At 37.5% G+C, this 21,113-nt stretch overlaps 3 protein-coding genes across 4 annotated transcripts; 1 reads left to right on the top strand and 2 right to left on the bottom strand.

The window, feature by feature from the left end:
• Positions 1–4,163: 4,163 nt before the first annotated feature.
• On the bottom strand, positions 4,164–13,325 carry LOC141905044 (exocyst complex component 1-like). The gene is made up of 21 exons (XM_074793769.1): positions 13,078–13,325; positions 12,413–12,543; positions 12,222–12,287; positions 11,061–11,159; positions 10,889–10,952; positions 10,326–10,522; positions 9,670–9,795; positions 9,034–9,135; positions 8,608–8,746; positions 8,404–8,513; positions 7,952–8,101; positions 7,771–7,873; positions 7,518–7,657; positions 6,835–7,007; positions 6,643–6,747; positions 6,121–6,331; positions 5,766–5,919; positions 5,451–5,596; positions 5,251–5,373; positions 5,097–5,168; positions 4,164–4,704 (listed from the first exon to the last, which is right to left on the bottom strand). The coding sequence occupies exons 1-21, from the start codon at positions 13,199–13,201 to the stop codon at positions 4,555–4,557; spliced, it is 2,685 nt and encodes an 894-aa protein (XP_074649870.1). The 5' UTR covers positions 13,202–13,325; the 3' UTR covers positions 4,164–4,554.
• LOC141905045 (transmembrane protein 60-like) lies at positions 13,225–14,446 on the bottom strand. 2 transcript variants are annotated; one of them, XM_074793770.1, is made up of 2 exons: positions 14,411–14,446; positions 13,225–13,657 (listed from the first exon to the last, which is right to left on the bottom strand). In XM_074793770.1, exon 2 carries the CDS (start codon positions 13,606–13,608, stop codon positions 13,225–13,227), a length of 384 nt encoding a protein of 127 aa, XP_074649871.1. In that variant the 5' UTR covers positions 13,609–13,657; positions 14,411–14,446. The 2 variants fall into 2 exon arrangements, with proteins under 2 accessions (XP_074649871.1, XP_074649872.1); XM_074793771.1 differs by lacking the exon at positions 14,411–14,446 and adding an exon at positions 14,299–14,368.
• Positions 14,447–14,464: 18 nt separating this feature from the next.
• On the top strand, positions 14,465–20,387 carry LOC141906300 (MAU2 chromatid cohesion factor homolog). The gene is made up of 17 exons (XM_074795548.1): positions 14,465–14,746; positions 14,858–14,875; positions 14,990–15,055; positions 15,147–15,242; positions 15,703–15,825; positions 16,340–16,495; positions 16,603–16,678; positions 16,780–16,853; positions 16,946–17,036; positions 17,286–17,389; positions 17,758–17,835; positions 17,932–17,997; positions 18,087–18,214; positions 18,692–18,769; positions 18,862–18,973; positions 19,463–19,681; positions 20,070–20,387. The coding sequence occupies exons 1-17, from the start codon at positions 14,465–14,467 to the stop codon at positions 20,133–20,135; spliced, it is 1,833 nt and encodes a 610-aa protein (XP_074651649.1). The 3' UTR covers positions 20,136–20,387.
• The last annotated feature ends 726 nt before the right edge of the window (positions 20,388–21,113 follow it).

The following is a 21,113-nucleotide window of genomic DNA, read 5'->3' as shown; positions in this document are numbered from 1 at the left end:
ATTAGGAGATCAATCCGGGGATAGGCAATTTTTTTAGCCTAATGTATGTCATCATTATGTCATGGCATTGTGTGACGGATGACCCCTTTATTGCTTCATCCTTGAGAGATAAAGCCATACACAATTTATTACAGCGAACTACGAAATTTAGCTTTTAAGACTTGCACATCACTTCTTATGCATAAGTAATTGTCTGCCTGGTCCTTGCTTATTTCCTGGCTGAGCCTTGCGTCACATTTGAAAAATGACCTTTTCGAAAATTAACCCCCTTTTCCTTTAGCTTCTAGGACGTACAGTATATTTAATTTTCTAACCCCGATTCCGCAATTTCAGGAACGCCGATGCGCCCATCTTGGTAAAGTAAGGGCCCAGGTTTACCGTCGTTTAACTAACTATACATGCATGTCATAAAAATCTTTTATGATTTCACGAAATTTTGCGATTGAATCTATTGAGACAGCGATAAAATGGTAAAAAACCCCATTCAACTTTCAATTCCTTAAACTATATTCTAACAGCAGTTGAACTTAAGACTCGGAAGTCAAATAATTGAACTCAATTGGACTCTATATCAGATTTGATTCACAACTGCGGAACATGACCCGTGTCAGCTTTTTCTTCAATGTAGGTCTAAAAGTGAAGCCTTTTACCTGAAATAACATAAGTTAATTCCCATTATCAGATTTCCAAATCTTGTAATAGGTGGTTTTTTGGTTATTAGAAATCCCTGTCCATGGCCCTATCTCCCCGAAGGTATTATCGAGTGTAATATGCAAACCATCGCATCAAATAATTACCAAACACTTCAGCGCCGACATTAAGACACGCGACGTTTAAAAAATGGCGTCGTTTATTTCGATATCGAGATTTTTTTTTACCCATTAACGAATTGATGCCCTCCATTATCACCTACAGCGCGAATGACGCATGAATCGCTTCGGGAAAAGACGGCGTTAACAGCAAAACAAGCGGTGGCTACAATAGACCCGGCTGGATCGCCGATTTTGCGTTCTTCTCCGCGCCGCGCCGCGCCACGCACGTCATTCATGACGACGAAAAAGCAATTCGCTTCGGCGTTACGGCTACGTCGGGCTTAATGGAAATTGTCAACTCGACGTCAGACACACGAGATCGGACGCGATCGCCGAATATCCGTTACAACTAGCCATCTCTAATCTAGTTCGCAACAGACGTTTCGGCTATCACGCGGATACTAGCCGCGCGGTAGAGTTGTAGTTATTGATTCGGGAGTCGATCAGTCATAAGAGAGAGGATGTAAATATCAAAAGATCAGAGATCGGCAAGTTATGTAAGCAATAACTCGTTCATCTGGACGCGAACGGGTAACGAGAAAAAATCATCTCCCCGAATAAAAATCATTTTCCTGGATTCAGTTCCACTACTGTCACTTATTGAAAATGAAAATATTCTTACTCACAGCTCTGCGGAAATGGATCGAGCTATTGACATGATTAAATTTCACGATAAAATACTATAGTAATAGGTCAATTAGAGAGTTAACTAAATGACTTCTAAACTACAGAGTTAACTGAATGAGTTCTAAAAGACGGAGTTAACTGAATGAGTTCTAAAAGACGGAGTTAACTGAACGAGTTCTAAAAGACAGAGTTAACTGAATGAGTTCTAAAAAACGGATTGAACTGAATGAATTCTAAAAGAGTGAGTTAACTGAATGAGTTCTAAAAGACAGAGTTAACTGAATAAGTTCTAAAAGATGGCAACACTGAATGTATGTAGATACCTGATGCCCTTATATAGGCAATGGAGATTACAAAACAACTTACTAAAATACAGATTTCATCACCATTGCTAAACTCATTAGAAATCAGATAAGTATATAATTTCTTGTATATAGGCCTCTTATTTATTACCCTTGCATTAAAGTCTTAAGTAAAAGAACAAGAAATTCAATTTTTTTTCAAATGTCTCATTTCTTCATTAAGACATAGCTTATTGCCCTGAATTAATCAAAATTCCACAGACAACTTGAAAGAAAAAATTGAAGAGTTATTAAAAGCTCATTAAACAGCGAATTCGACGGGTCTCCTAACTAATATGCAATTAAGCCAACATCAAAGTTCTTTTTTTCTCGACACAAATCCGAAAAATATGCCTGACATTTACAATAATCAGAATTATTTTTCTAGTCAACCACATTAAGGGGATAACGCGAAGACCTATGCGTTTCAACCTTTAAAAAATGTCTCCACCCACATAATGAGATTATTGTGCTCGTATCTGCGGGGAACGTTCGATCGATACAAAATTGATATCAATTGATTGCTGCATCGCTGAACGCAACAGAAATCATACACAATTCACGCATAAAAGAGAATTATCTCCGTATCTTTGGAGACTGTTGGAGAACGTTGTCGCGATATATATATATATATATATGATATGAGGGCGGTTTGGTATTAGCGAGAAAAAACTTGAAAGATGACACCGCAACCCGAACCACAACCCGTAGGCAATAGATGTTTAAGCGCAATAAGATCAAAATCAAACATTGATGCGTAGAAATCTACCGGCTGCAATATATGTAATGAACGCAAAACGTATGAATTATCCAATAGAAAATATTAGCTATCCGGGGTGGATTTAGAGAGGGTGCAATGAATTCATTTCTTGAAAATTATTATCTCAGAATATGTAGGAAATGCCCCTTAAAAACAATTGATTTTTCTAAGTTTCCTTGAATACCTCCCTCCCTCCTTCTACAGGATCCTCCATAGGTCCATCCGCTAACAAATTTCTTTTCATTTCAAGTGCGCCCCCAAATTCTCTTGATCCACCCCTCCTGGCTACCTTAAATGATGCAGAGTCACCAGAGACATCAATTCAACAATTTTCCAATAATTCCAAAATCTTTCCATTCTTTTTACAACGTCAACAGTATGCACATATTTTAAATTAGTTTGATTTCGTTATAGCCTCTGCCCTAAATCTTTTGGAAACAATTCCTAATTGTTTTGGAAAAATGAAAAGAAAAGAACTCCATTTTGAAATGATTTATTAAGGTACATGGCTACTTCATTTTGCAATAGGAAGGTGCCCCTTATGACGGTGAAAAAGTGACCGTTACTTTTCTTGAAATAGAGCTGCCCCTCACTCAAAAAAGCACGGCGCGGGCCCTGCCCTAACTAACAACAACGTTAACAATAACCGGTTAACGACAACGTGTGTAAGTGTAACTAATTTCCTTCTCGCCGCTTTTAGTTTTGCGGTCTCCCATTTCATGGATCGACCCAGGCTAACTAATCTCACTAATAATCACACTTACTTTGTGGACAATCTGCTACACGTCAAAGGCAATTAGGGAATGGAACTCACCATGTGTCATTCGTTTTGAAGCGTCGCGGTCCATTTCAATCGAGTTGCGGGCGAGCGAGCGAGCGCGCTTGCTTCGGACATTCACGAATATGGGATGGCTCGACACAATGAACCAGCAAAATCGAAATAGATTAGCTATTTAGATTATATAGCCGATTAGTGTCAATTAGCATAACCGGGTATGTTGGCTGATAAAAACGCCAGGTAGAAATATTCAATTATGGCCTACTCAGCAGCGACTTCTACCGAGAACACCATATCGGTTGGATTAGATAATCTGCATACTTGCTCGCCGAGCGAGTATGCTGAGTATGCTAATCGATTATGATAACCAATGTTCATAAAAATGACGGATTATGACATAATCCATGCTCATAAAAACGTTTTGCATAGGCCTACTCGAATATACTAATCGAGTGTTCATAAAAAGGCCTTGGAACGGTTTAACCTCACTTCCCAGAGCCGCCAACACGGTCGGCCCGCGTACAAAAGAATAGATTTTATAGGGGTTCAACTTGTTCGTAAAAACTTTCCACCCACAGGGATCGTAGATGATTTTGGAGGTGAATAGTACCTTAGATCATCCAATATCCTGGCAGAGTTGCTGGGATCTATGCTAACTAATGCACCCCCAAACTTCAACTACCCGGTGGCCTCTGTGGTCCACCCCAGCCCCATTCTCGATAAAAGTCTAACAAAGAATTTCTCGGATAAAGATTCAATTGATTAAAACAAGTCAAACATTTTTGATTTTAACTTTTTCGTTATATTTTCATAATCTTTAAACAAATGAAACAAATTAACGCGAATATATCTAATTTTTGAGAGAAGGATTGAAAGGTGCAGTTTTCATCGAACAAAATCTAGTAGAATAGGAACATAAAATGCAGTTAAACAAAAATATAGAAGATTAATAACTGAAATCGTATTTTAGCACTGTATCAGATTAGATATCACATTTTGCAATGAATATCATAGGAATGAATTACAAAAAGACAGAATACGGACATATGAAAGCAGGCTTATTAATAGAAAAATACACAAGTGAATTCAATGATATGAATAAAGTCTTAGATATTGAATTAATGGTACCGAAATCAGCAATCAGAAACACATATAATGTTCGTGTGATTCATCAAACATCAACAGACTGTAGCCTGTGCACACAAATTCACGAGTATCGCGGCCATTTCATCATCTTTATTTGACGGCTATTTCTGAGAAATATTGCAGAATGTCATTGACATTGAATTCGAGCGATATTCCAGATCCCGGATAACACTGTTGTATCAGCGTCTCGAAGTATTTGTACTGTTTGATGAATTCATCTTGCATGTTTAACCAAACCACCTGCAACGTTAACGCGACAGAAATCTTGAGAAAACTGGACACAATTATGCTCCTTTTGCAGCGGACCAGTTGTGAAATAATCTTAATAATTGGAGGATTGGGTTATTTCGTTTAGAAAAGTAATAGGGCCTACACAGGAAGCTTGCAAACATTATGTATATAAATCAGGGTGGATGGCCCCTTTTATTTGACTTGCTTTTTCCCTGACTATTCCCTAGCATGCACACTTTTTTCGTACAATCTAGCAATCTAAAAATATTTCCCAGATTTTTAGCTTTCTTACAAAATTCCCTGACTTTTCCCTGATTCCAGGAAAGTGGCCAACCTGACAATTCTATTCTATCGTAATACTATTCTACTACGTTTTAGTTAGGGGCTATTTCGATATTGACCTGAAATAAGTTTTCTTCGTCGCAAAGATGCTTCTCAACTTTCTTGCTTAAATGCTCCAAACCTTTCTTCACCTGAAGTGGAATGTACATTCATTAACCGTAAGAACAGGCAAGAAACTGATCAAACATAGTTCTAAATGGACGTAACTAGTACCTCTTTGCCGGGATATTCTTTGATGACTTTCTTCACTTCTTGTTTACTAAATGCCAATTGATATCCGACCTCTTCCATTTTGACACCGGCAGCAACTCGGCTTTCGATTCCGTCGAAGAAAATCTAAAATTGATATCGAAATGTGATGACCAGCGGAATCATCTAGAACATATAAATGCAATAATACGTTCGAGACTTACACCTAGTTTTTCTAAAGGTCTTCCCAGGTAGGCAGTGACGTAGGCTGATAGATTTTCGGAATATTTCAGTTTGGCTTCTTTTCTTTGCGGTTCGAGTATTGCTAATCTCATCTGACTCAATATGTCTAACATTCGATGGAAGTTTTCTACAATAGACAAAAAAAAACAGCGCTTTCCTATATTAAAATCATCATTCTCTTCCAGGGGTGATCCAGACAGGAGCACATGCTCCCATTGCAATTTTACAATGCCTTTTTGAAAATACAATGGCAATATTTCTCAGGGCACTTTTCTGAGAAAAAATTGTATACTAACCCATTAGAATGACTTCTTGAGGACTTTTTTGTTGTTCAGCGGCCAATTTAGCAATTTGTTGGAATATCGTATTCACCAGACGGATGTAAGCTTTTTCAAGGTCAGTGTGTCGTTCGGAGTTCTTGAATATAATCTCAGCTTGATTGGCGAATTCCTGGAATTTCAAAATACAGCAGAAAATTAATGGCGTTTCGAAGAGAATTGGCATCAGTGGCATCAAATGGTAGTGGTTATATTGATTTGACTAATCGTCCGAAAGATTGAAATGTAACCATCAAAATTTTCAAAATTATTTTTGAATTCTAGAGATCTTAGAGACGGGTCCATCATCGGTATCTCGTTCAACAGCCAGTACCTCAAAATTCTTCACGAATGACAGAACTCCGCATCGCGTTTTCTTCGAGACTTTGGTGTCTTCGATGATCTGTATTTGCATCGCGATGAACTTGTCGAAGTTGCGTTTAATGTGAATCAACGAACTGCCGAAGATCATGCTGAGAAACGAACCGGCGTCTTGCGTATTGGATACGTGTTGGTTCATGCGTACCAACATGTACATGGAATTGCTGAAATATGCGATGAGATCTTTAGTTTTGATCAATGTTGATAATGTTTTAACCGTTGATAAAACGCTATATCCGTGTTGCGACGATAATGTGTAGAAAATCACACAATAATTTTTTCAGGAATTCTTCTGAAGATGACATTCCTGAAGATGACTATCAGAATATGATCAAAACGTAAAATAAACTACTAGCTCAAGGAAACATTTTCGGACTTTATATAATTTTTTCATTGTTATTATGGGATTTTCTACATATTATTGTTGATAACACATAGAATCTCATTGAAATCCTTGCATTCTTACTAAACTTACAAGGGGTCGACTTTATCACCGAACGCGATCAAATTCATCAGTTCAGATTCTAGAGACGGGAACAGCTCAACCATCATGTGTCTCAATTCTTCGTTGATCATTTTCCTACAAAAATCAAATTCATCGCATTAACACAATTCACATATTCACGACGTAACTCAACGACTATTCATCCGAAGTCCAAAAACGTACAGCGCTTTTCGTTTTTCCTTGTCAGACGTTTCTTCCTCGGAGGTTATCGACCCGCTTTCCGTCAAATCGAGCACGTCGAGCACGGGCTCGGTGGATATATGAAAGAATTTGATACAGAACTCTTGTTCTCCTAGACAAACAGGTTCCAATTCGCACAATACCTTTTCAAATATCTGTCATCAAAAGTAAAGAAAACGATAAATTCTTTAGGGTAATTTACACACACGTGTCCAACAATGCTTTCTCTATAGGCCTTTTTTTTAATAGCTTGGTTTACGGGAACCGCCTTCCGAAATTTGAAAAAACGTTAAAAAATTTTTTTTAAAATTTTTGTCTGTGGAACAAATTCAGTGAAAAAACGAGCAAAAAAGAAAATTTGTCACCACCGCCGAATGAGAATCCTGGCTTGAATGATGAAAAAATTGAAGAAAACAAGGTTCTTTTTTGATCACTGTGTGCAGAATTCGAACTTTCCAAGAATCATTTGTTTGGGCATATGTATATCAACAGTTCCCTCTTCCTTCAAAAAGTGATTTTATCTCACTGAGTGAATTTTGTATAAACTTTTATTTCCTCCTTCGAAATGATATTTTAATAGGTCTACCCCATAAACCAAGTTATCAAAAAAAAGGCCTTAAATAAGACACAGATCTCCGTATAATCAATCATCACATTTTTAGTACCTGGTCAAATTTAGCTCGAGATGTCAAATCGATTTCCGACCCGTGGTAAGAATCAGTGTCCTGGAATGAAGACGCACGTCCGTTGCGATCTTTATTCAAACTTTGCGATGAGCCACCGGACCCTCGCGAGGCTGGAAATACTGAAGTCAGATTGAAACATATGTTCAAATAACATCAATAAAACAAAGCTTAATATTGTGTAGATGATGAATAATGAGTTTTCAATTTCGGAAAAATATCATAAGGTTTTTACCTATTCCTTTTTTGTCTTTCACGGGGGTTAGTTTCTGTCGAGCAAGATCCATGAATTCTTTTATTTCCCGTTCATAGATTCGGCTCAGATTTTTCGTGTAAACCTACAAAGTGAAACAGTAAATCGAGACCTTTCGGCTAAAAAGCTGTTTTTTTTTTCATCTCGGGGAAGCCTTTTTTACCTTGGCCAGCTCGGAGAAGCTGGTTGGATCAGCTCCTTTCAACCACAGCATAACTTCAGCATAGGGCAGCAGATCGCGATGACTAGAATGATGTTTTGGCAATGAAAGATCCTGCGTATATCGGTTCAATGTTTCTCCGAGCTCATTACCCTAAAATTGAGAATACCGAAAAACTCCTTTCAAGCAGACCTTGACACTTGATATCAGAGTTGGAATTTACAGAAAAGTGTTTCATTTGAAAAGTTATCAGGGTGGCCACAGTAAAATACGTAACACATAGATGGAAATTATGCGCGATCTAGAAATGTCATCAAATTTCCCGGACTTTTCCCTGATTTTTAGAAGTTTTACGAAATTCCCTAAATATTCCCTGACTTCTTTAAAGAAAAGAAAATTCGCTGACTTTTCCCAGGCAAGTAGCCACCCTGACTATCTAATAAGTATTGTTTTACCAGGTGTATGAAGAACTTGTTGAGATGAGTGGAAAGACGCTTCGCGAAATTAGCTCTTAGCTTATTGAAACGCTTCTCCTGGTCTTGAATTGCTTTTAGTTTATTCATTCCTAAAACGAAAAAAAAAAAATTTGCCAAAGGGCTCTAGTTTTGCGTAGCAAAAAAAACCCATTTTCTTAACTGAATTTAGAGTATGTCATTTACCTTTTGGAAGTTTAGCGATTGAGTCAATGCAGCCTTGTAAAGTTTCAGCAGCAGCTGTACATTCAGAAATACCGTTAGGCGAAGTCAAGTCACCACCGAGCAGGGCCATTTCTTCAGAATGCTGCAAATCTAACTGGTTCTAAAATAATCAAATTCACATATAAATACTATTACCGGGTATAATCATTATTAATTTTTTTATTTGTCATAGTGATACGCGCAATAATATAAATACATACGATTTGTATGGACTTTACACACAAAACAGAAAATCAGTTGACATAGGATTGCCAATCACCGTTTTTATTTTTAGATTCAATAAATATAGAAAATACAAAAATTTACAGTACCGGTAGTTCATGTAAGTTAAGAAAAACTTGTACTCTTTTAACTGTGTTACGTTGAAACGTGATTTCAGCTACTTACAATGGACGAGTCGAGCCTCTCTAGCAGACGCTGGTGGTTCCGGTTCTGTATGTGAATCAATGCATCTTTTTCCTTCATTGTTTCCATCAAATCTTTCATATTCTACAACGATTCATCTCTTTATTCTATATCATATATGTAATGCTTGAAGGGCTTTTCAACTACAGTGAACTCCGAGTGGCTTAAATATATGTGGCTTAGTAATGATTAATGACTTTTTACGAACCCAACCAAAATACAAGGGGTCAGTTGCTCAAAGGGTGGTTGAAGATAGCCGGTGGATAAATACCACAGTAACAATAAACCTTTAATTGTCGCTATGTCAACTATCCACTGGTTAACTGTAACCAACTTTTGAGCAACTGGCATAAGATCTTTCGGAAAAACCTATTTTGGAGATAAAATCTGACAGATTCCTATGATGAACTAACTTTATTTTTTCTAAGCAAGGCTAATGTATAGAATCAGACATATGGTAGGAGTAAACCCTATATAAATCACAGACAAACATTTCATGCATATTTTTGATACTCGTATTTTAAGTCAAGCATATTCAATTGATAAGTAACATCTGGCGTTGTAATATATCCATTAATCATTGTGCTTGTTCTTGAAATACCTTAAGCAGCCCTTTACCTTAAGAAACTCGTCGTAAGCGTCCAATTTTTCCTCGATTGCTTGCGCTTCGTTTATTCCATCTTCCAGAAGCTGCATCAATGTGTTCACTTGATCCTCAGAACCCATTATTGAATGGATATTTTCCTATAGAAACATTAATTGCACATTCTTTTGCCAATGCTTATCATGTTGATTTGTTTATACAAGGTACCTACAGATCAGTCATTCCTGGATATGAGGAGTTTTAAGGAGAAAAATTACATATTTCAAGAAAGCATCTATATCACTTTTGTATTCTAATTACAGTAGACTCCTCCTAAATCGGTAATGTTTATCTCGGTAAAACGTTAATACAGTGTTTTTATAAGCAAATTTTTATCCTTGATACTACTAAACTTGGTTTTCCATTTGGTAACCACCTAATAGGGTAACAAAAAGATCCTGATTCGAACTGTACTGATTTTAGGCTTAGTCTAATGTACAACTTCTAAAGTATCGAACTGCCTATTTTTCAAAATTGAAGGAGTTTTATAGGAGTTTCTGGCATTTTGCTCAAATCAAAGGAGTTTCAAGCACCTTTAAAAGTACTTTCAGTTTAGAAGGAGATTTTAAGGAATCAAGGAGTTGTAGGGACCCTATAATACGTGGAATGTCGTATAATGCGCATGTCGTACCCCATCCAAGACGGACAAATCTTTTGACAGTTGTTCAGCGAATGCCTCTGCGTTACTGATAGAGAACTCGCACTGCGACATCAACGTTTCGAGGTCCGTTTCTTCTTTCGTCGACAACGCCTGATAATCATCGCTAGCTACAGATATATCATCGCCTTGCGGAGCCAAACGCACAGTGTCACTGATCACCGCAACCTCTAAATTATCGAAAGATAGCGATATGATTTTGGGCCAAGATTGAATGACGTTTACGAGAACAGGAGCTTTTATATATCGGTGTTGAAGCGGATATACATTATTCCTGAAGATTGCTATTAGGATATAGTCGAAACGTTGAATAAACTATTAGCTTCAGTTACATTTTCGTTATTTTTGTGGGATTCTCTCTACAACACAGAATAGTGTTTCATCAACTGGTTTTAATGCATTATACTTCGACGTGAAAATTACAAAGTGTTTTGTATATCAATTGCAGGGTAATAGGCCTACAGATCAACTGAAAATGAAATCCGTTGAAAAATGGTTGATGTAGGCAAGGCTAGGATCATCATCGTGTAACATACCCTCCAATATATGGGATGGCACATTCACAAATTCGGGTTGGGGTGAAACGTGTTTCTTCGACAGCTTTCGACATGCAATAATAGAACAACAAATCATTTCAACCTTATTCAATTCGAATCCGCTTTTTTCAAAAATTGATTTTTTACATATGTATTAGTAAATCTGCCATACCTTGAATAAACTTGTGATGAAGTAATCTCGTTCTGCACGGTTGCCGGACACCCACTTATAAACTTGCTTGTCAATGTGAAGGTCCATATCGAAGCATTTCTGTAAAATTCCACATGGGTGAATGAATGAATAAAGAAAGAGAAAAATGTTAATAGTTAAGACTATTCCTTGTCTTGATGAATATCATTAAGAATAACCCACGATATCAATTTTAAACAACTGTTTTTCTTTTTTCCTGTGGAATCCTTCCACCCATCTTTTTTTCCCTGAAAACGTTATTCAATGTCATTAAAATTATTAATGACAAAGAGAAATAATAGTGAACCGCAAACATGATTTTTCAACCAGTCACGGCTTTCTTGATATTTTTCATATCAAGGCCTACATGAATACAAAGGAGGGGGAGGGGGAGGGCAGTGAATTCGAAAAATTAAAGGTAGTCAAACAAAAAAGAAAATGAAGATATTCGTTAGGCCTATATGTTTTGCGGAAAAAAAATTATGAAAATTATAAGTGAGGGTGATACAAAATAATGAATGTAGAAAAACACCTTGGATATGAGAACTATGTTGAAATTGATTAACGCGTCCCAAGGTAAGAACCAGTGTATATGAGTTCTTCAATAAATATATCGGTTTTGCCATTTAAACCTACCTCTTCGAAAGGTGAAAACAAATTATCCAGCAATGCTGGTGACTCCTGTACAACACAATAACATGCTTTTAAAAGTTACTTTTACCGGTATATAATTTCGTAATGAACGCTCTTGTACCAAAGTCATCACTCTTGGATTAAAGGGCGGCCACTTTTATTTGACTTTCTTTTTCCCTGACTATTCCCTGACATGCACGTTATTTCCCCTGACCCGATCTGTTAAGAATCCAATTAATTAACACAGTTAAATACGTAAGACATTGATGGAAACTGTTTTGCACGCGGTATAGCAATCTCAACAAATTTCCCTGACTTTTCCCTCTTAGCTTTTTTTTTACACATTCCCTGAATTTTTTAACAGAAAAGATAATCAATTCCCTGACCTTTCTCTGATTTGCAGGTATGGTAAGTGGCCACCCTTGTTGTTATATAGATGTATACAATCGATAATTGTTCTTATGTCTCCTACATTTCTTGGTTACTGTAACATTCGAACATTTTACTCACTATTTGCAGTGCACCTTTCCAGAGTAAGAAAGGCGCACAGAGGTAACCGAGAATTCCAGGTGATTCCTATAGGCAATTTTCTTAAGTTTAATTGCTCAATGTTATTTCATCATTTTAAAAAGTGATAGTCTCAATCGCATCGATTTACAAAGTTTCAAGATTCTAAATCATAGTCCACTGAAATGACTCACTTGTTTTGCATCTTTTCCGTCAACGAGTTTTAACAATCTCAGTGGCCACTGACATTTTTTCTTGTAACTGTCCACTTTTTCCGATTTCTTGACTTGATAGATAGTCGCTTGTACTGGCTTTTCAGTAGTAACTACAAAAACAATTCAATTTTCCAAACATCATAAAAAGATGTAAATACTATTACATGATATCTTTGATGCTTAGAAATTGATAAAGAGATACCCCATCAAAGATAACTCAGTCCAAATGGCCTACTAAATCTATTTATCTTTAATCCGGAAGCAATGAATTCAACAGATGTGGCGTGGCTTAAACCCTTTTAGTGCTGACTTATTGATATCTAAAAGTGCTGGAGATAATTTGAAAATTCTAAAAATGCATTGAATAATGGGCATACAGCTAGTGCGTCTACACCGCAGCGTGGTGTATAGTTAGTTACTAATATTATGCTTTGACTGGTGCTGCCATCTTTGAATAGAGATAAAAACTAATCATTAACAACATCAATACTCCGCGATGCGGTGTACTAGCAAAATTCATCGCCGATCTAATACACTGCACTGCAGTGTAGTTGCACTGAAAGGTTTAACAGGTCTAATTTCAACTAGGCGCAGTCTACGACAGTGTCAACGTTCCAAAATTTTCAAATGGTCGCTATCGTTACCTGCTAGGCATAGTAAACTTGTTTTCTTCTTTTTGCCGCCTTTGAATACGTGAACAAACGCGATCAAACGTTCCATATCGGGAAGAAAGACATCCCTCTGCAACACGACGTTAATTCTCGACATTTTCGAGAGAAGATTACCGACGATTACCACGTTAAACTCGTAAATACGTCACCGATTGAACCGATCAATAAAATCCAAATAGGTATCATAACGTAATACAATTCGATTTTCGCCGGGAAATATTCTTGTCTGATGCACAATAAAACTTGAAACGTCAGTTTCAGGAACAGAGCGATCAGAAACCAGATCTTCCGCTTGATCGACAGGTCGGTCGAGTCGTAGCCGTTTCGATAGTGCGATATCAGTTTGAAGAGCAGGTAAAACGAGATGATCGCGTCGAATATCCACAGCGGCGTGAAAATGATGAACCAATTCCACGGAACTTTCGAGTCGAGACGCAACGCGAGCAGGATGATGAACACCAAAGCTATGAACCATGAAAACAGAGCTCGGTGGAGAACTGCCATCAAAGTTCTAATAACAAATATCCATCGAAAGTCACACTATTTTCTGGACCTACAAAGAAAAGTAATCAATTAGAGGCCAAACAAATAGATGATTATGGCCTGGGGATTGTTAGGGCGGCTGGTTATCATTGAACACCATTCAATGACTTGGTTACTCTAAGCTAATCTAGCTTAGGTCTACAGCATTTTTATTCAAGCGACTCGTATCAGATCGCTTTACTCTGTTGATAGCTATCATTTAGGTACAAATCGAATCGCCTTTTATAAATGACTCTACCCTCTAGACCCGTAAGCCTGAATTTTCTGCGATCAAAAAAGCTGCAATTTTGTTTTTTGATCTATTAACGATCTTAACTGCCACACAGGTGCCAATTTGCAAATTGCCTTGAACAAAGAGCAATTTAGCTGCGTTAAGTAGGCCTTCTCGCATTGGCACATTTTGAGTTGAATAGGCCTAAATTTTAGGCCTGGTAAATGGGCGTTGTAAACTAATAGTTGTAGGCACTCGCTGAAAAAGATGAATTTTTTCCGCGATATGCGTTGCATGAATAAAAATGCCTTTAGTTATGGCAAGTTTGTTGTTTAGGGGTATGTCAAATAAAGTAAAATTGAATTTAACTTAATTGAGATGATAAATTTGCAGCTTAATTTTAGGAGATTACGAAGCCTGACGGTCCGAAAAATACTAACTACAGCTTTAATCTTAATCATATGATATCAAAGATTTATATCCAGTCGCCTTAAATCGGAATAGCGAGCGTTATTAGTGAGAAAAGGCAAGTTTAAAAAGAAATCAACTTACTTCCGGGTTCAATCTTGAATCGAATCGATCTGTGGCAAGTGAGTAGTAAACAAGATGGCGAACAATAATCCAGCCGCTGCAGCTTCTCAGCCTCCCCCTCCCCCGACGGCTCAAACTCCGCAATTCGAGCCCTGGTATTCGGCGTTGTTGGGCCTGGCCGAGAATTTCCGCACGTCGAATCCGCCGAACATACGACTGTGCATCCAGTGCTTACAGGCGATCTTCAATTTCAAACCGAATCCGAGAATCGAAGCCAGAACTCATCTGCAACTCGGTAGCATCCTGTTCAGTCACACCAAAAACATCGATCTGGCTCGGACTCATCTGGAAAAAGCGGTAAGTATTCCCAGTTTTGTCGATCGCTGTAGCGTTCGTTTGGGTGAGACTAAAACTGACGATCGGACTGATCTATCATATATTTAAAAATGTTTCTCATTTTCTTTCCAGTGGAATTTGTCTTTGACCGTATCCTTGCAAAAATTAATAAGTACCTAATACGAATAGTGGATTATCACATTTAGTTTTAAGATAATAGTATCAAATATGTCAGCAAATTATATCCTTAATTATTTTGTGAAGATTGTATCTTTAGATGAAGTTAAATTCGAAGCCGCCAGCGTTTTAGCGCAAATTTATGAGAAGCAGGTAACTTTTGGCTGAAAGCAAGAAACGGGCGTCATAAATGAAATATATTTTTGCTTTTGCCACTTATTCCAATTTTTGATAATTTCTTCAGGGCCAGATGCATCCGGTGAAAGCTATATTAAGGAAAGCGATCGAAATATCTCAGCAGTCGGCGTATTGGCATTGTCGTTTGTTATTTCAATTGGCGGTAAGTCATTTATATCTCTCCCTAAAGACCACAGGGTTCCTATGATACCTTGCTTCCTTATAAACTCCTTCTAAGAAGGTGCATGAACCTCCTTTCATTTGAGAAAAATGCCTGAAACTCATTTAAAACACCTAAAATTGAAAACTGCCTAAATTGATACAGTTGGAATTTGTTTTTACCCAATTAGGTGGTTACCAAATTAGAACCGAATTTAGGTAGTGCAAAGGATAGAAATTTTCTTACAAAACCACAGAATTAATGGTTTTACCAAGATAAACAGTATCGGTTCAGGAGGAATCTACTTTTATTGGGATATTTAAAGTGATGCAGGCGCTTCCATGAAATTTGAAATTTTCTCACAAAACTCCTTATATGCAGGAATGACTGATCCGTAGGGGCCCTGGAACTTCAGACTTACAAGTGTTTATACATCTCTGTAGATCTTGCCTTCATTTTACAGCAACTGCACACTTTAGAGAAGGATTTCGTGTCGGCTAGCGAACTATTAGGAGTCGGTGCCGAATTTTCACACGTCAAACGAGCCGAACACACTCGCATTCTGTTCTTACTCAGCAAAGGAATGGTAATATTGAATTCATTTTCATCTCAGTAAAATGTGGCTGCAAATTCTCTTCAGTCAAAAATGGCTATAGGCCTATTCTATCATCTATATTATAAGAAGGCTTGGCTCATCTACTTCTGAAGTCGGATAAATGTTAGTTGAAATATTTTCTGACGCAATGATTATAAACAGTAGACTACACTCGAGTTGGATCCGATAAACTCTGATAACCGTTCGATTCGGATGTTAGTTGGAATGTTTATTGGGACACTGTATATGAATTACATCCAACTCGGATATTACTCAAGTCGGACACATTTTTACAGTCCTTACAGATCCGATTTGAACAGAGTGTACTGTATGGCTATGTGTAGGGCCTACCAACAAACTTCGACAAATTTTCATGGATCCAACTTGACCGGAGTCGACTGTCATGTATTTGACGCCCTATCATCCTGCCATAGAATGCGTAGACATAAGAAGAAATAACATCTCGAAAGAAACTGTAACCGTTTTCTATATTCGTTCAATGTAGATTTTGTTGATTGAAAAGAAGTTGAACGAAGTACACAGCGTATTATCATTAGCCGCGCAGTTAATCGAACAGTTCACCGGACAGACCAGCTGGAAGGAATCGCTGAAAATATATTTCCTCGTACTTCAAGTTTGCCATTTTCTTATGGCTGGTCAGGTGCGTTCTCGAAGCATTGCTAGCCGTTCATGATCTGTAATCTTCCTTTATTACAAAAAATGTGAAATTTACGGTTTGAATATCTACGCGCTAAATTCTAAATTCAGGTAAAAAGCGTCAAACCATCATTGAAACAGTTACAGCAGAGTATTCAGACTATCACCGCAGCCCATACTGATGATGGTGAGTGAATCGTTTATTGATTTCCACATTAATCTGGTCATATGAACTACCATTTAACACGCTTGATGCTAAATTTCTTTAAAATCTGATGAAATTTCTAGAACCGCTGCCCAACCAGTCGGGCGACATGTTTCAGTGGCTACCGAAAGAACACATGTGCGTTCTAGTCTATCTGGTGAGTAAAGTAAAGAATCATAGCTAATTACCCTGTGTGTGGCGATTTTTTGTGTCTGGTGATACCTGAATCTTTACCGGTTCGTATTTTAGGTAACGGTAATGCATTCGATGCAGGCCGGCTATATGGATAAGGCGCAGAAATACACCGATAAGGCTCTGATGCAGATCGAAAAATTAAAAAGTAGGTTTCATACGACGACCTGATACAGTAGATAGAACCTACTTAATTCGGATCATTTGGGACTGAAAAAAATTCATTCAGTTTATGAGAAATCCAGAGTAAACATCATATTTTGGTCTTTTACATGATAGGGCCTATTCATATACGATGAAAATCTGGATGAAACTGATCCAAATAAGCAGGTTTTACAGTATTTCGATGGCAGTTTCAATATTGAACGAGTCATATTTCATTTGATATGTTTTGTAGTGTTGGATTCTAGTCCTCTACTCAGTACGTTCCAGTTAATGCTTTTAGAACATATAATCATGTGTCGACTGATCATGGGAAACAAATCAATCGCGATCACTGAGGTGAGTAAAACTTTGTTAATTATTCTGAATGGAAATAAGCTCAACCAAAACTGAATGAGGTTAAAAATCGACGATTTGACTTCCTTAAGTTTCCTAGAAGCTATTATCAAAGTATTCAAATTCTAAATTCGATTCCTCTACTAAATACCAGCAAAAATACATGTATTTTTGATACCAGTAAGAACAAGAAAAAAGTTGCAAGAAAACACCATAAAGGATAAAAGAGAAGGACACAGGACAATTCAAGTTGGCTGTGTCCAAGTAGGGGCCCTGTTCCCTTAGGAAAGATAATTACAACAAGTACAATTTTCAATGCAAATTTCTGTTATTTTTTCCGGGTTTGGATAATTTGTGTTTTGTCGATGTAGATTATTCAAGCATGTCAGGTTTGTCAACCTCAACCAGTTCTATGGCAGACGCACGGTGCTCAACTTCACACTTGTCTGGTAAGTATTTCCAGGTGCTCGCAGAAACTGTTGTACACCATAAATTTCTATGGAAAATGATTGCAAATACAACAGATATTTTTATATTTTCTTCAGGGCCTATACGCGATGTCCATGAATTGTATGGATTCAGCAGAGGCTCAGTTTAATGCAGCCATTCATGTGAGTAATCATATCTTACCTACAGCTACATTTTATTTATGATGATAAAGCTTTCTCATCGAGTGACATTTCAATTCATCCAATTTCAGTTATCCCGAGATTCTGATCTGTGGATATTCATCAATTTGAATTTGGCGATAGTTTATCTTCGCACGAACAGACACCAGGATTTGAATCAGCTCATGGACCGAATTGACCCCGATCGGCTTCATACCGAGTATGTACTACCCTAACATAGTTTATTATAGCATGTCTACTAAGCACTTCCTTTGTTTGAAAAATTTATTAAGGCCCTGATTTGTGCTTACGGTTCTTTTCACTTAAATGTGCGGAAAAGTGCTACATTTTGACTGACAAGCTATCTGGAAAATATTTGTCACATTGCGATGCTAAGTGTTGATAAAAAAATAAAAAAAGCATTCATCACTTCTGGGCAATGAACATGTGTCCTAGTGCATAGGTGATTTGTTCAGATTATTGTTATGGTTTGACAAATCATGATGAGCAGTTAAAATTTCTATCATAGACGCAATTCACTCAAAGTGATACTTTTTCTGCACCAAAAGGTCTGAGAAGTGTCTACTTTTGCTTAAGCCTTACTACGTATACTATGAACCATGTAAAAAAGAAAAACTGAAAAACAGCTTTTGCAGTTACTGAGCACTCTCAAATACGGCTTATTTCGATATTTTAGGTCATATACATTAAGAGCGTCGGCGTATTACGTAAGAGGTCTTCAGTCATTCTTTCAAGGCCGATACAATGAAGCCAAGTAAGTTATTCCATCTAGTTCATAATATACCATACTGGAAACATTCATAGTTAGTGCAAAAAATAAACGAACATGATGTTTTTACTCTGCAGACGTTACTTGAGAGAAACGTTGAAGATGGCGAACGCTGAAGATTTAAATCGACTGACCTCTTGTTCTTTGGTGCTGCTCGGTCATATATTTCTGTCTCTCGGTAACAGCAATGTAAGTTCGCTACCAACTCGTAATCTTAACCAAACAATAACATGATCTTGTTTTTCTTTTTATGGAAAAAATGCAAACTTAACAGGTTCACTGCTGGCTCGGGTATACTGCCGGTTCTTTCACCAGTGCCACTACGAGTATACTTGTAGCTGATTGACTGCTCGATTTGAAATCTGGCACGCGAGATTGACTCAGTTCCTCATTGGCTGGAAATGTGAAAAAACTCCAATTCATTCTCAATGGTCATTGGTAACTGACTATTAAATAGCTCCAGTGCCAATCTATGAGTATACGCGTGGAGGCAATCGGTGGGGGCGTAACCACAGTGGCAGTGAATGTGTTAAGATAATGAAGAAGAGCCCAGATACCCGGTACTTGATAATTTCTGCAGTCACCATTATCTGTCTCGAATAAAGAAATTTCATTAGAATTATTTCAAGATTCGTTTATGTCTGCCCGTTGTTAATCAGATATTATCTCTTTTTTTAGGAAGCGATGAATATGATAACACCATCGATGCATTTGGCGAGTAAAATACCCGATCTACACATACAACTGTGGGCTTCGGCTTTACTGAAGGATCTATACCACGCGTTGGGAGATCCGGTACAAGCAGCAGACGGACTTCGAATGCATAACGCATTTTCGCAATCGCTGCTGAAAGATCACTTCCAAGCTTCGCAACAACCAGAACACAATCTCATACAAGTAAGGGCTATTGAATTCAGTTAATTTAGCTTTACTGCCAGGCGTGGAAATCGTTGCTTTTAGCATCGATAAATACCACTTCAGGGTGTAGATCTAGGGAAGTTGGGAGGCAGGGTCCAGACAAAAAGGTATTTTTCTGATCGAGCAACCATGTCATAGGCTACTAGCCGGGTCGCGCGCTCGGTTAGATTTTCTTAAGAATTCATCGAAAAATATGTAATTTTCTAAAGGATGTAGTGTCAAATTTGTAGGTTTTAATGAGCTTTCTCTCCCCGCCCGAGACCATTCCCTAAATCAGCCGCTGCACTTCAAATTCTGAAGACTCGTTCAAAGGTTTACAAATTAAATCACAGATCGCAAGGGAAATTTATTTTCTTTTATCTTGTAGTGGACCGATGGACCATGCCCGTTACATCTAGCTAATTCATCCCTGGCAAGCGGATCGATACTGTAAAAATTAAATAACCTACGTGTCCCCTTCTGCTATCACTGCCAAAAGCTTAGAATCAATCTTCATTTGCAGTTTTGTATCAAATCATGTAATAAATATTAGTTAGTATAATTCTGTGGATTATTTATATTTTATTGTTATTTATGTTAAGAGTCCTCATCATCATGATCTATTCATGTGTAAATAATTTCTACCGAATTACAAATCAGCGAATATTTTTATATGGCTGCATGTTTTAAATCGTTGGATCATGTAATGAATCAATAAAAGTCTGTATTGTACGTGTATAATATTCCGAAGTTGTTACGCAATTATTTTAGTCTCAAATCGTGAGTGCCTTCTAGAATTTGAAAGGGCAGTCAGACACATCGACGACGATCCAAGCCAAGTGAGCGCCAACACACCCCCCCCAAGACCGACTTGCTTACCCCTACAGGATTTCCATATCTTGGCAAGAAAATTTGTATCCATCCACCCCTGAGAAACTAGGAAATGTGAGTGATATACTTTGGTACCTTACGGCATACACTGACAACCTACACAAATCTAATAAACATTTGACACCAAATTCAGAAATGAACTTGTTTATTACCAAAAATGAAATGAAATAATAAAACGCAATGTTTAAAAACTCAGGGCCTAGTTTAACAGGTGTCGGCTAAGTTTGACTCTATTTAAAAATAGTTAATTTCCGATGTTTTAACCGTAAGAGTTCATCAATAGTACCCGACAACCGTTAAACTGGGTCCGGATAATGATAATCGAGATAATCATTTGAATAACATCCAACAACTGAAGAAAGCGTGCCTTTTGAAATGATGGTAATAATGAGAAGTGACTAGAATATGTTTCATTTTCTCACCGTACAGTAAACCTTGCTTCACTCGAAATCTATTGTCATCGTGTAAAGAAAGAAGTTAGATTTTCTATTTAAGATATCATCAGCTATGCAGTACCCTGTAAATACCAGGTACCGTATGC

This window comes from Tubulanus polymorphus, chromosome 5, assembly GCF_964204645.1.
Source record: "Tubulanus polymorphus chromosome 5, tnTubPoly1.2, whole genome shotgun sequence".
In the NCBI taxonomy this organism is placed as follows: domain Eukaryota; kingdom Metazoa; phylum Nemertea; class Palaeonemertea; order Tubulaniformes; family Tubulanidae; genus Tubulanus; species Tubulanus polymorphus.
Note: the sequence above shows the minus strand (reverse complement) of the source record. Positions and strands in the feature narration are given on the sequence as shown.

What these genes read in the sequence shown, in the direction of transcription:
- LOC141905044 (XM_074793769.1), bottom strand. Translation starts at nt 13,201, where the DNA reads ATGTCGAGAATTAACGTCGTGTTGCAGAGGGATGTCTTTCTTCCCGAT. An exon ending in AAGGAAAAACGAAAAGCGCT is followed by an intron (nt 6,748 to 6,834) that starts GTACGTTTTTGG and finishes TGATTTTTGTAG; the next exon opens with GAAAATGATCAACGAAGAAT. An exon ending in AAGAATATCCCGGCAAAGAG is followed by an intron (nt 5,169 to 5,250) that starts GTACTAGTTACG and finishes ATTCCACTTCAG; the next exon opens with GTGAAGAAAGGTTTGGAGCA.
- LOC141905045 (XM_074793770.1), bottom strand. Translation starts at nt 13,608, where the DNA reads ATGGCAGTTCTCCACCGAGCTCTGTTTTCATGGTTCATAGCTTTGGTG.
- LOC141906300 (XM_074795548.1), top strand. Translation starts at nt 14,465, where the DNA reads ATGGCGAACAATAATCCAGCCGCTGCAGCTTCTCAGCCTCCCCCTCCC. An exon ending in GCAGATCGAAAAATTAAAAA is followed by an intron (nt 17,037 to 17,285) that starts GTAGGTTTCATA and finishes TATGTTTTGTAG; the next exon opens with TGTTGGATTCTAGTCCTCTA. An exon ending in TGTCTCTCGGTAACAGCAAT is followed by an intron (nt 18,974 to 19,462) that starts GTAAGTTCGCTA and finishes CTCTTTTTTTAG; the next exon opens with GAAGCGATGAATATGATAAC.